At 53.0% G+C, this 15,124-nt stretch overlaps 1 protein-coding gene across 1 annotated transcript in view; it reads right to left on the bottom strand.

Annotated features, from left to right (window-relative positions):
* The window catches only part of Dnah1 (dynein axonemal heavy chain 1), a 65,547-nt gene that overhangs the window by 14,679 nt on the left and 35,744 nt on the right, over positions 1-15,124 (bottom strand). The window contains exons 32-49 of the mRNA XM_013143935.3: positions 14,647-14,733; positions 14,349-14,535; positions 13,078-13,169; positions 12,757-12,911; positions 11,811-11,988; positions 10,849-11,043; positions 10,641-10,760; positions 10,258-10,416; positions 10,059-10,166; positions 8,762-8,902; positions 8,472-8,632; positions 7,869-8,026; positions 7,414-7,587; positions 6,725-6,763; positions 4,173-4,351; positions 2,964-3,194; positions 1,420-1,616; positions 831-966 (exon numbers count right to left, since the gene is read on the bottom strand). Coding sequence (XP_012999389.1) covers positions 831-966; positions 1,420-1,616; positions 2,964-3,194; positions 4,173-4,351; positions 6,725-6,763; positions 7,414-7,587; positions 7,869-8,026; positions 8,472-8,632; positions 8,762-8,902; positions 10,059-10,166; positions 10,258-10,416; positions 10,641-10,760; positions 10,849-11,043; positions 11,811-11,988; positions 12,757-12,911; positions 13,078-13,169; positions 14,349-14,535; positions 14,647-14,733 — 2,697 coding nt within the window. The remainder of the gene's footprint in view (positions 1-830; positions 967-1,419; positions 1,617-2,963; positions 3,195-4,172; positions 4,352-6,724; positions 6,764-7,413; positions 7,588-7,868; positions 8,027-8,471; positions 8,633-8,761; positions 8,903-10,058; positions 10,167-10,257; positions 10,417-10,640; positions 10,761-10,848; positions 11,044-11,810; positions 11,989-12,756; positions 12,912-13,077; positions 13,170-14,348; positions 14,536-14,646; positions 14,734-15,124) is intronic.

The raw sequence follows: 15,124 nt of genomic DNA, 5'->3' as shown, positions 1-15,124 counted from the left end.
TAAGCTTTTAGGTTAGCCCCTGTGTGCTGGGCTTCATAAGACCATCTCACTGGACCTTCACAACAGCCCTATTGAGAGCCCCTAAGGGCTCAGAGAAGCCTAGGCTCACTCAGGGGACTTCATAAGTAGTCCAGGATTTATGCCTAGGCCTGCCCTACTTCCAGAGGTTCTGAACGTAACACCTGGGCCATGGCAGAGCCCCAAGTCCAGGTGGGTGGTATGATGTCTTCCTGCTCACTTGCTGGCCTTCCTCAAGGCCTCAGTTTACCCACAAGTGGAAACCATGGCTACAGGCAGGGACACGTAGCTTGAGTCAAAGGGTACCCTCACTTTCCTGACCAACTCAGTAACCTCCTGAAGAGACCTTGGGGCTGGGGCAGGGCCCGGAGCAGAGTGGCCAAAGCCCAACCCTGACTATTAGCCAAAATTAAGAGCTGCACTGTTTGTTTTGTGGCCTTAGGATCAACCTTGCCTTTATTCAGAGACCTGGGGAGAGAGCATATACCCAGGAAGTCCCAGAGGGAACAGCCCCAATGAGAGAAGCCATGAGTCCCTAGTACTTTGGGCATAATCCCTTTGTCCTTAAGGTGGGAAGATGTTGACTAGTTGAGTGGTATGTCATGGTACTGGGAGGCCTTTTTACTCTTGGAGCATGAGGAATGCCCCCTTAGCTCTGTGGTCCCATCTGGTCCTGCCAGTTCTCCTCAGATCTGCCTTCACTGCATGTGCTGGGTGAGAAGGATTGAGCCCTTGCAGGACATCATGCTGGGATGGCATCCCAGCCATCTCAGGATGGCACCCCAGACCTCCCCCTGCCATCATGGAAGCACCTGGGTGTCTGAGAACAAGAAGGTGATGGACAGATTCTGCAGGCCGGCTTTGAGCAGGATCTTCTTGACATCCTCACGCCACTCAGACATGCCATAGTTCTTGGAGAGCTCAATCTGGAAGCACTCATACTCAGCCCTGGAAGCAGGAATTCAAGTCAAGCCATTCCAGGCCATGATGAGAGATGGGTGCCCATACTCCATCCAGTCATCTGGAATCTCACTTTCACTCTGGGCAGACTTACCAACCCTCCAGACCTGAATCTGCGCTCTTGCCTCTAGACCTTTGCTCGACCTATTCCCTCAGTCTGGAGTAGCTTTTCCTTCTATCCTTCCAGCTCTGATTCTGCAAGCAGACAGATAGCCCCTCCAGGAGGCCCTCTAGAATGCTGCATCCTCCCTTCCACCAGCACAGCAGGCTACTGTGGCTGCCTTTCCTGAGAATTCTCGTCTTCTTCCCAGTCCTTCTGAAACCCATAAGCTAAGTGTATCTGCCTCAGAGCTACACCAGGCTTTCACAGTGGAAAAGCATCAATCAAACTGCCAATCTACCACCAGCTGCCCACTGCCCACCATGCCTGAGGGTCCTCACATGTGTGAGGCAAGCCGTGTGAGGGAGCTGCGGCCACTGCCACCCACACCCAGCAGGAGGGCATTGCCTAGTGCCTGGCGCAGAGTTCGGCTGATTCGACAAATGTGGCTCATGGCATCCATGAAGAGGACCAGTTTCAGCTTGGCTGTGTTGATCTGGTTGTAGTCCTCCATGTACTCCTGGATCACTTGCATCATCTGAGAATGGAGGGTGGGGGTGGCTGGCTCATCACTGTGGGGTCTCCCTGCCTCTCCACCCCCTTCTCTGTCCTGTTTGGGTAACGCAGAGTGATTGACCATTGTGGTCAGCTGCATGTATTCCCCTGCAGGCTTGAATCCAAACTGGAGCCTTGAACATTCCCAGGCACTGATGAACTGCTTTAGGTTCTTATTTGAAATGCTGAAGCCCCGCCCCACCGTTGCTCCCCATATAGAAGCTAGCTCTGCCCCTGCCAAGTCCCTTATACTGTTACATAAACTCGTTCACTCACCTCCGTCCCATTAGTGGACGAACTAGAATATTTCTAGTTTCATGGCGCTTCAGGAGGAATCTGTAGACTCCTTTGCGTGTAAGGTTCCCTGATAAATGCTTTAGACTGATCTCCCTAGGACCTAGCGCTCTTGTCTTTGGAATTCCAACCAGCCATGTTGGAATAATTTGGAGCAGTCTCTTGCGGGAATCTCCTTGCTATTGCATATGCAGCTCCAGCTATCATTTGGATGGTTGGGACCCTGTGTACCAAGGCCCTCCCTGCCGAGATATGCACCCCTCCTGCTCTTCCCTTGCATGAAGCAATGCTGGCTTTGAGAAGCCAAGTCTAATTGGGTGTGGTGGCATACACTTGTAACCCCAGTTCCTTGAGAGGCTGAAATAGGAGGATCAAAAGCTTGAGCCCAGCCTGGGCAACTTGGTGACTTAGAGAGACCTTGTCTCAAAATAAAAAATAAGGACTGGGGATGTAGTTCTGGGCTTCCCCCACTCTCTACCCCAAACCAGATCTTCCTGAAAGAGGCCTAATCCTCTAGATATGGCTAGGTCTGAGGTCAGAGTCCTAGTTACTTCCTCTGGGTCTTATCAGGCTATACTGACCCTGGGACCCCGATGAGAACAGCTGGGGACTAAGGGAGGATGTGTGTGCAGAAACCACTGGGAGGCCCACTTCAACAAGTAGCCCTGAGGCCTGTGATGAAGGCCTCAAACCTGCTTCCCTAGGTCCCAGCCGAGAGCTGTGGTTCAAGAGGCTCTGCTGTCCCTGTAGAGGTGATAATGATAATCTCTCAAATGGGCCTAGTATGTCCCTGTTTTAAGGATCTGTCTCAGGTGAACCACAATCTTGCCAGAGACGGGCCCAGCAGGGCCTGCTGGGTGCACTCACTTAACAGGTCAGGAAAGGGCACCTCAGAGAGGCCAAGCGCTTGCCTGACTGTCCTGACTCCCTGGCCTAGGATAGTGCTTTGTTCGCAGTGTCTGCAGAGGGCCTGCCTTCTAAGGGACAGACTGAAGAGGATCCAGCAGGATTAAGACACCAGCCTGAACCCACTTACCTTTTTCTCATTGGTGATGAGCTCATAGGACTTCACATCTGAGCCTGGTGACATGAAGTCCCCATAAAGAATAGGCTGGAAGATGCAGACCTCATCAAAGGCCACATCCCACTGCTCCATGTGGCTCTTGAGGAGCTGGTCAAACCAGCTGCGGTCCTCCTCGTTCACCAGCCGGTCCCGGAACACGCGGCAGTTCTCATGGTACCACAGTCGAAGCAGCTGCACCTTGTCCTGCAGGGACCCATGATCAGGCACCAAAGTGAAAGGGGAGGAGTATGAGCCAGGGACCAGGCCCTGGACCTGGGTCTGCCTCTCCCAGCCGGGGTCCCACGCAGGGGCTGTTGGGAGGTGACTGAGTGAGCTGCACAGCACTGCCTGGGTTTCCCCACCCCCAGCTCCAGTCCATTGGCTACACAGCCCCAGTAGCTGAGCATGAACACCTCAAAGCCATTCTTTCCCCTCCTTTAGCTGTCCAAGTCCAAACCCAGGAAGGAGGCCTGATTCTCCTCACACCTTCCCTGACACCCATATATAACTACTCACCAAGCCCTGAAAATCTCTGAATCTGATCCCTCTCCTTTCCAGCTCCGGCTCAGTTTCTCGTCTCTTCCAGGGTGACTGGACCACCCTCAGGAAGCTCCCAAGCTTGTCATTTGACTTCTTTGACTGGTAATCTGGACAAGGCCAGGGTCGGCCTCTGTCCTGTCTGCCCTACCTCCCCAGCTCTGGGCTGCACACAGTAGTTGTCTGATCGGTGGATCCACATGGCTTCCTGTAACCCTCAGGACAAAGCGAGCTCCCGACTGGACCTTCACAACCTCCAGAGTCTGGTCCCTTTGCTTTCCATGGCATCTGATACCTCTCTGTCTGCTATATTTTCTGCTCATTCTCCTGGGTGTCTTTGATTTCTGAAGGCACCTTGTTCAACTTACCCTGGTAGGTAACTTGTGTTACTTACCGTGGCTCCTCCTTTTGTGTGATTCCTGCCTGGGTCACCATTCCAGGGATAGGTTGGCCCCCCAAATAGGGATTAGTTGCACAAAGCCCAGTCTTTTGGAGGCCTGGCACCTGCCCATTCCAGCCCCCACAGGGCATGCTAGGATCAGGGCTGAGGAATACTTGGGCAGGAAAGTTGTGGTGGTGGTAGACAGCCAGCAAAGGTGGTAAGGACAGGGTGGGGACTGAGGAGAGGGCTTGCCAGATCCTCACCTCTACCTTGGCTGGGTCAGCCATGAGCATGCCCTGGAAGACCTTGGAGAGGTCCCTCAGGTTGAAGGTATAGTGAGACTTAGCCGGAGTGGGCAGCAACTGGGAGGTGATGGTGGCATACACCATGACAGTGGCTTCTACGAGTGGATCCACACAGTGGGCAATGTGAGGGGCTCCAGCTGTGGGGACAGGAGAGTGTCCTGGGTCACAAAGGCGGGAGCTCTCAGTGCAACCTCTGCAGATCCTAACTTCCTTGCTTTTGCTAGTGCTGGGCTCTTTCTCCAGCTGCTCCTCCTCAGCCTGAAAGTTTGAGTTCTACTCCCCATCTCAGCTGCCCCATGCTCCACAGGGACCTCCCAGTGCCCTACCTCAGACTGAACCTGACATAGCCTGCTGTGTACTGGGGCACTGAGATGCACATACAGTGTTGCATGTGTTCACTGCCCTGCTCTGTGAGCTTGTGCCATGACCTGAACGTGCCACCCTGGAGCCAAATATCAGGAGGAGTCAGCTGGTCCACACAGGTGTCAAGAGTGCTTAATGGTAGGCATGGGATGACCTGGAGCTCAGTTCTGACCTTTGGGGCTCACTACCCTCTTTGGAGCTGCTGCAACTTCCAATCTGCATCTCACCTAGTTACTTGTTCTTTGAAAATTATCCAATTCTTTGTTGTGAACCAAGATTCTGTCAGTGGGAACTTGGGATAGCCCCAGAAGTGGAAAAAGGACAGAAGAGGGTAGGAGAGGGGCTTATCAATGAATACAGAATACACACTCTCAACAAGTTGACATTCCTGCTGGACAGGTGGACAATGAACAGATCAACAAGTAAAGGGGCAAGGGCAGATGCCTGGGGTAGGTGCATGTCTAGGGTGTTGAGGAGGAGTTGAGTCAGAGGAAATGAAGTCAGAGAGTGGATGAGAGGTGACCTGAGGCCAGCTTTGCTTGCCACCACTGGGACCTGAGCTCTTAAGATCTTGGTCTAATTTAATGTTTTATGGTCCCTCTAGCTGGAGGGTAGAGAATAGGTGAGTGCAGAAAAAAGGAGATCAGGGCAGGAGTTTCTGTGGCAGTGGGTTGAAGTGCGGGTCACTTTTTTTTTTAGAGAGAGTTTCACTGTGTAGTTCAGGCTGGCCTCGAACTCAAGGCTGGCCTTAAACTCACAGTGATCCCCCTGCCTCTCAGCCTCCTGAGTGCTGGGATCACAGGCATGTGTCACCACGTCCGGTCCAAGGTTCTTTTTTGAGTACCTGGAGCTGCCATCCCATGAGGAGAGAAGGGGACTAGGGAAGGGCATCAGGAGTCTGGAGTTTGGACAAATCCAGTCTGAGATGCTCAGTGGATGTCTGAGACATAAAGAGTCTGGGAGAGATCTGGGCTAAGGAAAAGAATTTGGATATTGTTGGCACAAAGATAATTTTTATCACTAAAGCCCAGATGAGACTGAGTAGAGTGTAGAGGGAGAAGAGGCTGGAGATCAAAGTCCAGTCCATCCAAGAAGGGGTGCCCAGGGAGACAGGAGGGCCTGTCTCTGGGATGATACTTTGGGGCAGAAGAGGACCTGGAACTGACCACCGGTATGGCCACACTAGGCTGCTGAAAACAAAGGGTCCAAGAGAGCTGGTGCCAGTAGGAAGAGCATTTTGAGGAGTTTTGTTATCAAAGTGAGCAGACAAGCAGGGTAGTGGTCCCAGGTAAGTGGGAAGGAGGCTGGCCCAAAAACATTTTATGTTTTGGGTTAGATGGGAGGACTAGGACATGTTTGTCTGGTGAAGAGATGGCCCAGTGGAGCAGGGAATACTGCTGTTGAAAGGGTTGGATCCCATTGTCCAGGAAGCTCAAAGGAGGACTTGGTCTGCATTGGAACAGGACGTCCACCCGTAAAGACAAGAGGATATGGCCATGAGGGAGGCCCAAAGAGGGAGTGAGATGGCTTCTTGCAGCTGAGAGAATGGGAGGGAGGGAGGTGTACATGAGGGTGGGTTGCTCCGTAGTGATGATCAACACAGCAGAGGTGCATGAGGCCACCACATCAGAAATGCCTGTTCCCCAGCTGCACACTGCCCTGGATCTCCCACTTACACCTGCTCCTGGGAGCCGGCCAACTTTCTTTTGAGTTCTGGCTCTTCCTGTGAGGCAGGAGTTTGTTGAGTTCCTTTATTCATCTTTATAAATTCTTTTATATGTATGTGTGTGTGTATTTTTTTTTTTTTTTGAGACAAGGTCTCACTCTGTAGTTCAGTCTGGCCTGGAACTTTTACAGTGATCCTCCTGCCTCAACCTCTCAAGTGCTAGGATTACAGACATGTGACATCTTGCCCTGCTCATTCTTTTGTCTTGTGTTAATTTTGTACCCACTGTCATCAGACACTATACCAGGCACTGAAGGCTGTAAAAGCAAAGTGAATGAGGCTATCAGGGCAGTTGCTTTGCCCATTGTGAGCCTCAGGATGGCTTCCTGCGGCCCCTGGTCCTAGCCACAGAGTGCCTAAGCAGAGCTCAGGGTTCACCCCCTTCCCTGCAGGCCAGCAGAACCTGCTCAGCTGCACTTACGCACAGGATCTCGGTAACTTCTTTCTCCAAGGAGTCCATCTAGAGGGAGAGATGCAGGACTCAGAGTTAGGTTGGCCTGTTGCTGTCCACCTTGGTGAGACGTGCCCAGATGGGAAGCCCCTGAAGCAGTCATAGACCGGCCCCTATCCCTCCTACGAGCAAAGACCCCTTTCACTCCCTAGTTGGACAGGAGCTCCCGAGAGCAGGATGGGCCAGGCCAGATGAAAGGCTTGACTTTCATCACTCAGCACCTGGCTCAGGGCCAAGTGAAGTGTGATGGTGCTGGGAAGGAGGTGGGCTGTGGGAGACAGTATCTTATGGTGGACTTTGCCTCACGTCCTAGGAAGGATCAGGACCACTTTACCCGCTTCTGTCTTGATGTCTTTCATGATTTATAAGAGTAACATCTTTCCACCTGAGTTTCAGGGCAAATCCTAATACATATGTTTTGAATGCACATAGGTACACATGTATCAATCATCTACTTAACAGTTGCCATGTGATGCTGTGTGTGTCACATCTTCCTTAACCTGATAAAGAAATTGAGACTCAGAGTGGCTCATGAGCTTGCTCAAGGTGACAGCTGAGTACGGGTGACGCTGGGGTCTCCCAGCGGCCACCCAGTTGTCCTTGGTGTGACTTGGGCTTCTGCTTTTACCCATGGCCTCCCTTGCCTGTGCTGTACTCACCTATCCAAGCGCCCAGGATGGTGGAGAAGATGTGTTTCTTGCTGCCCTCATCCATCTCAGCAAAGGATAGGTAGTTGAAGTGACGTGTCAGCCTTGGGGTGATGGCATTCCTGCCACCACCTGGAGGACCCATGGCACAGACAAAGTTGATGTCCACCAGGTTCTTGAAGGCTCCTGAGTGGGGATGGGATGTCAGGAAGGGCCTTGGCCAGAACTGAATTGTGATTTTCTGTTTGTTTTTTTCCTTCTCATAAAGGATATATGTTAAAATTATAACTTATAATAGTATTGGTATAAAGACAATAGACTTCTAATTTTTTCTTAGACCTAAAAGTTCATCTCCTCTGATCTTCAGAGAAATTGAAACAGTTTTATGGGCCCCTAAAAGTCCTGCAAGACCTTCATCCCATGCCTCTCATACCCCTGCTGAGTCCCAGGTCCAGCCCAGCACATACCAATGATCTTGCGGTCGTACCAGCCGCCATGGTCCATCCATTGGCGCAGCAGCTCAATGGGTGGTTGTGCGCCATATGTCTCCAGGGCTGGCATGTTCAGGTCATCGATGAAGAAGATGAAGTTGCGCCCCAGGGGTGGCCCAAACACACCTTTTCGCCTATATGGGGTGTGTGTGTGTGAGCCCAATGCTTGTGGGCACCAGGTCCTCTAAGATACCAGAGACAACAAGGTGGTACCTCACAAAATTTTGGCCTCCTCAACATTGCTAGATCTCATAACCAGCCCTCTGTCTTGTTCCAAGTATACTGAGACATTATGGACTGGCTAACCAGCATGTGACCGCTCTTAAAAGAGTTTTGCCTTCCAGGCAGGTAGATAATAGCAATGGGCATCTGCCCAGTGCCCAGACCAAGATAAGCTTTGAAAAACCTTGGGGAAATGCCTTGGAACAGTCTTTAAGGGAACTCAGGGCCCCTTGGGAGCCCTGGCCTCTTTCTGAGAGGCCTCTGGTCAACCCAGGAGTATAACGTAATGAGATGAGACAGGAGCTGGTTCAGCCAGGCCCGGGTCCCTGGCTGAGGAAGGAGTAAGAGGGGCCCTGCCTCTTGTCCAGCTTGCTGTCGATGAGGTCCTGGGTCTGGTTGGCTGAAGTGCGGGCTGAGAAGGTGAGGAAGTGGCTGACATACTCCAGCGGCAGGTTCTTGAGCAGCTTGTCAGAGATGGTGAGAGTCTTCCCCGTGCCGGTTGGCCCAATACACAGCACCTGGGAGAGCGGGGCTGGGGCAGGCTGAGGGCACACAGAGCTGGTGCACAGAGGGGCTGCTGCCATGTCAGCGTCCCAGGCCAGCCATCCCTCCGGGCAGGCCAAGGCCGGGTGTGTGGGGTCACTCACGGGCTTATGGTTGGTGAGCAGCATGCCTAGCAGGTAGGACATCTGCACTGTGTCCACGGTGGGCACGATGATGTTGCAGTAGTTGGTTTCTGGAACCATGGTGAATGAAGCCGAGGGGTCCATCCACTTCACCCAGGAAACCTGAAACCATACAGACTCAGAATGGGCCCAGAGTCTCTTCCCACCGCATTTCCTGTACTTGGTAGTGGGAGGGCAAGAAACTGCACTGCTGGGTCTTGGCATGAGGTTCGGGTGAGGTACTACTTCTGAAAGAAACAGGAACACCTATTCCTGCTCTCTGCACGGAGTGATTCCTGCTCCCAGCACAAACCACCAGAAATAGGGGCTCTCAGACCACAGCTGTACAGGTGAGAAGTGGCATCCTAGGGACTGTCCGTGTCTGGGCCTCTGCAAGGAGAAGATGTTTGGGAACTGGACTACCCAGATCGCAAAGGTGCTTGCTGTTTAGTGTCAAGCTAAAAGAGTGTGGGGGCCAGAGTCAAGGGTGCCTGTGTCAGATAGTGGCTGAGAGTCTACCTGGCTGGATCTTCCCACCCCAGTGCCCACATGACTCCCTTTACCCACAATCCTGACCCAGCTGGCTGAACTCTTATTTATTTATTTTTGGTATCAGGGATTGAACTCATGACCTTGCACTTGCCAGGCAGGCACATGTGCCCCTGAGCTAAATCTCTGGTCCCTGGCTGAACTCAGTGGAAGGAGGGACTTAATTGTCCCACAGGGATAGTTCTGATGTGCCATGTGAACGCTTGGCAGGATTCTGCACAGTGGCTTTCAGACCTCTATAGATCCCCACTGTTGTCTTCCCCCTGGGCTGGGGTCCTGAAATTTGGAAGACAGGGGGTACCTGGAGCCCTTATGGCTGAGTAGGAATGGGGAGTGTGACGTACAGCACAGAGCTTGCTCCTGGTTCCTTAGGGAGCTCAGTCCCTGGGAAAATGGGGACTAAGGATGGAGGCAGCCATCTTGGGGCTTAGTGTAGACACAGAGGAAGTGTGGATGGTTGGGAATGGATGCACTTTGTTGTCTCCCATCCTTAGTTCAAGTCCAGCTCTGCCACTGACTAGATGGATACAGTTATTGTGAACCTTAATTTCCTGTCTGGAAACCAGGCACAATAAATCAGCACTGTGAGGACCCAGGAGGTGACACAAATACCTCTCGCCTAAGACCTGGGCTGCTGATGTGGCTTTTTATGGTCTTTATTCCTCACGAAGAATAACCACTTCCTGGCAGGGCCCTCCCCACCCTGGACCCTGGGCAGGCCTGTGGCCACCTGCTTGCCCTCCTCCTCTTCTTCATCATCGTCATTGATGTTGCTGATCCCTGTGTCCTCCAACCTGTAGTCGAACACCAGTCCCTCTGCTGGGAAGTGCAGGGTCAACTGTGGGGACCAGGAGGGAACACAGCTCATGAGGCCCAGCAAAGTTGCCTACTATGGGCCGGTCGCCTGACCTGGGGGTGCTGCCTCTCACATTTTCCTTCACCATCTTTATCCTGAGCCAGTTGCTGAAGTTCACGCGACTGTGGCTGTCTCCTGTGGCACCCACACTCCAGACCAGGGAGAAGATGAACCAGGGCTCTATTAGCTCTGGGATGCGACTCAGCTTTTCAGGGGACATCTTCTTGAGGCCCTGGGGACACAAGGAGGAGCACTGGAATAAAACGGGGACAGCACTGGGCAGCCTACAGAACTGTGTAGGGACGTGTCATGGCTTTGTTTCTCCATGGCACATTGGATTGAGTGGACTCATGGCCTATGTTAGCCAATCTGATTTCTGTTCCAGGAAGCCAGACTTGGGATTTGGGGCTCTCTGCAAATAGAGGAAGGATGCAGCTCCACCCCTTGAGGCTGTACCTCTTTGGGCAGAAAGGGCTTGAAGAAACAGTCAAGCAGCTTGAGGAGGCTCATGGTCAGGTTACTGTTGGTTGAGGCAATCACCTCTTTCACCGAGGAACGAACAAAGGAGATGGACTCCTATGGGGAATGAGTACCGGGCTGTCATAGCTGGCGGGCACAGTGCCCTGCTGCCTACCCAGCTGGCTGTACCTGTGGCTTTGCTTACCTCCAGGAAGTTGACAAAGAGTGTCCTGAAATGCTCCTCGTAGGGCTTAATCAAGGAAGGGAGCTTCCTTAGCCAGCACTCAATGAAGGGCATGAGCCCCAGGATGCTGGGCTCCAGGTATACCATGCCACAGCGGGACACGGTGGCTGGGGAGGCCACTGCGAGGTCCTGCACCTCGAACATCATGGTCATTGCCTGATACCAAAGTGAACCGTGTGAATGGGCCAGCTGTCAGCATTCAGTACCAGAGAAAAGGTGGGAGCCCTAGGGAGGGGCTGACCATTCTGGCAGAGGGATCTGTGGGCAAGCCTGAAGTGGGGGTACAGGAACCCTCCCTGGGCTGAGATGTAATGTGGTCATGTGTCTGGTAATGTGGTCTTCCTTGGATTCCTGAGGAGGAGTCAGGGTTGGCAGATTCCTGGGATTCTTGGGTCAGATTGAGGTGCCTGGAGACCTGGGAAATCTGATGGGAACTGTATATTCTGCTGCAGGCACCCCCATCATGCACACAGGTATACACTAAGTGCCAGGGATGCTCGGAACAACGCAGAGCTCAGCTCAGTGTACACACCATGGTATTCATGCCCAGGCCTTAGCCCTCTTTTTCAAGAACTGCTCCTCATATACCATGCACATACTTGTGGGAAGACTTGTACCCTCCTACCCCAGACACTGGGTATCAGACCTGGGTAGACACATGGTCCAGACTGGGTTAACATGGCTGAAGTGGACATCCTTGGAATATTACAGGAAGTGAGTCCGCAGAAGGGACAGTGTTGAGCAGATACAGGACATGGTTGAGGTGAGGGCCTTCAGGGTTGGGTAGGAGTGTTGGGATCTGAGCCTATTGGGTGATAGTGTGAGGTGCAGTGGTGGCCCTTGGGACGCAGGAAGACAGGGGTGAAGGCTTGGCTGGAAGAGCTTGGCCTCTGAGGGCACCCCGTTGTGGGAGAGTGGTGCACCTCTGTGAGCTTGATGATCTCCCCAGAGCTGAGGCACAGTTTCTTGTTGTCATCCAGCACCGTGTTCATGTTCTCAATCCAGACAGCATCCACGGGGCCGTCGAACATGTACCACTTCTTGTTGGTGTCAGTGGCGACGGCCCCCACCCGGATGAGGGAAGGGAAAATCCCATCTGTCCTGCAGCCACCAGGGGGAGAGGGCTGTGGGCACTGGGGAGAGAGGTGCAGGCACCGCTGGCCCCCAAGGGAAGCCTGGCTGACTGACTGGGACCCATCTGCAATTTTTTTCTCCTTCAGTATCTTCATTTAAAATTTTTTTTAAAAAGCAAATTTCGGGGCTGGAGATTTAGCCCAGCGGCATAAGCGCCTGCCTTGCAAGCAGGCAGTCGTGAGTTCGATCCCCGGTACCGATAAAAAGGAAAAAGACAAACAAACAAACAAAAAAAGCAAATTTCAAGAGGGAAAATGGGATTTTTTGCTGTAATGTGGGTGTAGTGAAAATATTCTTATATCTCCTCCCTGCCCAATCTCTATGAGATCATACTAAGGGAGGATAAGGGTGGTATCCTGACCGGAAAAGGTGAATTGGGGAGTGGGCAGTAGCTGAGATGGAGGACCACAGGGTTCTGGAAGGAGGAAAGAGCTGGAGAAGGATTGGGCCCTGCCACAGTGAGCAAGGCTCCGAAGGCAGAGGGCATTAAGCACATCCCTGCCTCACCATAACATAGTGCCATTGTCCTCACTACATAGAGGAGGGAGCCAAGGGAAAGGGTGAAGAAAAGTCATACAGCCAGGAAGTGGGCTGTGGATAGAGTCTCAGTCTTTGGCTACCACAGCCTGAGCTCCTGATTTGCCTTTGGGGTAAGTGGGGAGAGGAGGCCCCATACCCCGCCTCTATAGAGTCTGGGAGCAGAAGGATCACAGGACAGGAGCTGGGGTCACTCACCATTCATGGGTGAGCAGGTCAAACTCCCCATACAGCTGGCCCATTGTGATGGACTTTGGGTTGAGCACGTAGTAGTTGACGGCTTCATACACACCGCCACTGATGGAGGGCTGCCCTTTCAGTGATGTCAGGGCAGCTGCCAGAACTCTGTAACACTAGAGAGATGGACGTATAAGGGTGACCCTGCTGACTCCTCAGAGAGCAGGGCTGGAGTGGTCTGGGGAGCACAGGAAATAGAAGGGATGTTCTAGCAGCCAAATGAAGGCCAACACCATCCCTCCCTCACTGTCCAGGCAGTAGGCCGCTCTGCTTGCTACTTACAGTACTCTTGCCAGAGCCTGTGGGTCCAACAAGCATGAGGCCGTGCCGCACCACTGTGGTCTCATAGAGCTGGATGCACTTGGTCAGGAAGCCTGGGAAGCATGGCAGAGGATCGAGGAGTCAGGACATGGGCCTGGGTCCTCACTCCACCATTGGCTTGTGAGACCTCAGATGAGTCACTTTACCCCTTGGGTCTGTTTCCTCCTCTGTAAAACAAGGATGGTGGTAGCACCTATCTCACAGGTAGGGGTGGATGAAGCCCTAAGCACAAAGCCTGGTACAGAGTAGGAGCTCCCCAGATGCCAGCCACTAAGCCATTGCTACTACTATTCCCTGACACCCTTGGGTGGGTTGGTCAGTGGTCACAGGCCTGCTCAGGGTCAGCTATTGTAGACCCCACAGCCAACTTCTGTCCCAAAGCTGCTTCCTGTCCCAAGCTTGCTTGGAGCACCACCAGGAGTAAGGAGGTGTTAGCCAAAGGAGCCACAAATCTAGGAACAAAACTGTAGGGTTGGGGAGCAACCTACACAGGGCCAGGAACGTGGATGAGAAATGAACACACTGCTTTGGCCCAGCAGGATGGTGCCTTTGGCATTGCAGATTGGGTGGATGGGTGGATGCTGTCTCTGCTAAAGGGACAGAGGTGGCTAGGAGTGGCCAATCAGCCACAGGTGGCAAAGCTAATCCAAAGCTGTGAGGGAGAGGAGTCTCATTATTCATCAAGTCTGTGGGGGCCTGGGTACAGGTGGCCTGAGAAAGAAGCATTAGAGCTGAGGAACAGTGGAGAACATAGGAGAGGGGCCTTACAGGGATGGGTGTGGACACATCAGGTTTGTAGGCCTGAGGGCTGGGCATGCCCTCCTGAGGAGAGCTCCCTCCCCATAAAGACCTGCAGAAGGACTGGAGGACAGGAGGGGGCAGCCATGGAGGGAACAACAGGGATGAGAGCTAGTGTGCATGGTGCTGCAGTGGCCAGCACCCGAGCAGGGCAGGATGGGCAGAGGAAGGCCCTGATAGCAAGGCTGTGATGAACAACACAAAGAGGGTGCTGCTCTTCACATGGGCAGAAGCTCCTGCATCGTGAGGTCTGAGGAAGGGAACAGCACTTATTTCCTGTTGCCCAGCAGGTAGCTGGACTGCTTAGCCAAGAGCCCAAGTACATACACAGATGTCCAGGTGTGACACTGCACTGCTCTGTCCTGTCTTTCACCCACGATTCCAAGGTGGCTGGAACCAGCCTTGTCTCAGGCACCCATGGGCCAGTGGCTCACCATCCACATCCTTCAGGTTGCTCTTCTCACAGGCCTTGCGTATGGCCTTGTCCAGGATACCGTAGTCAGTCTCCTCCTCCTTGATGGTGGGGAACAGGTCTGACACAATCCCCGAGAAGAGCTTGAGGTCCTCCTGCAGGAACTTGGGCACGTTCACATCCCGGATGGCCCGCAGGCAGATCAGTTCCTGCAGCAGGTGCCAGCACAGGCTTCAGGACTGCAGGGCAGATACCCCTTCAGGACCACCCGCCAGCCCGCCTGGAGCCTCTTCCTGGGACCCCTACTGGACGGAACTGACCTCATTCATGCTGGGGTTTTCTCGCTTGAGGTTTCCAGCAGCGGATATCACGGTCTTCACAGCTCTCATTCCAAAGTCGTAGTGGTCCTGTTGACACCACATGGGAAGGGCACGGGTGTCTTTCTCTCTTTGTCTGAAATAGTCTGCTCCCATCTGCTGACTGGTCTTGCCTTGTCAGCCAGCTCGCAGCTGAAGTGCACTTCCTCTGCACACCCTCTGCCACTCTTTCTGACTGCATGTCCCAGCCTGACCAGGTGCCCTTCCTTCGGGCTCATCTAGAACCCACTTTACCACCTCAGCACTCTTGGTCACCTATCCTGCACCCTCTGATTTACTCTGTTTTGGTCCCTGCCTTGTCACTGTAGTCCCAGAATGGTGCCAAGGGCAGGGAGGGATTCAGTTGTGTTGAAAATGTACACAAGTAAGTTTCCCATCTGTGTAACAAGTGGGTTGGCTTTGATGACCTTTTAGTCTCTTC

Source organism: Cavia porcellus, unplaced genomic scaffold (genome assembly GCF_034190915.1).
Source record: "Cavia porcellus strain 051 isolate PalLab524CR breed Dunkin Hartley unplaced genomic scaffold, mCavPor4.1 scaffold_10, whole genome shotgun sequence".
Classification (NCBI taxonomy): Eukaryota; Metazoa; Chordata; class Mammalia; order Rodentia; family Caviidae; genus Cavia; species Cavia porcellus.
Note: the sequence above shows the minus strand (reverse complement) of the source record. Positions and strands in the feature narration are given on the sequence as shown.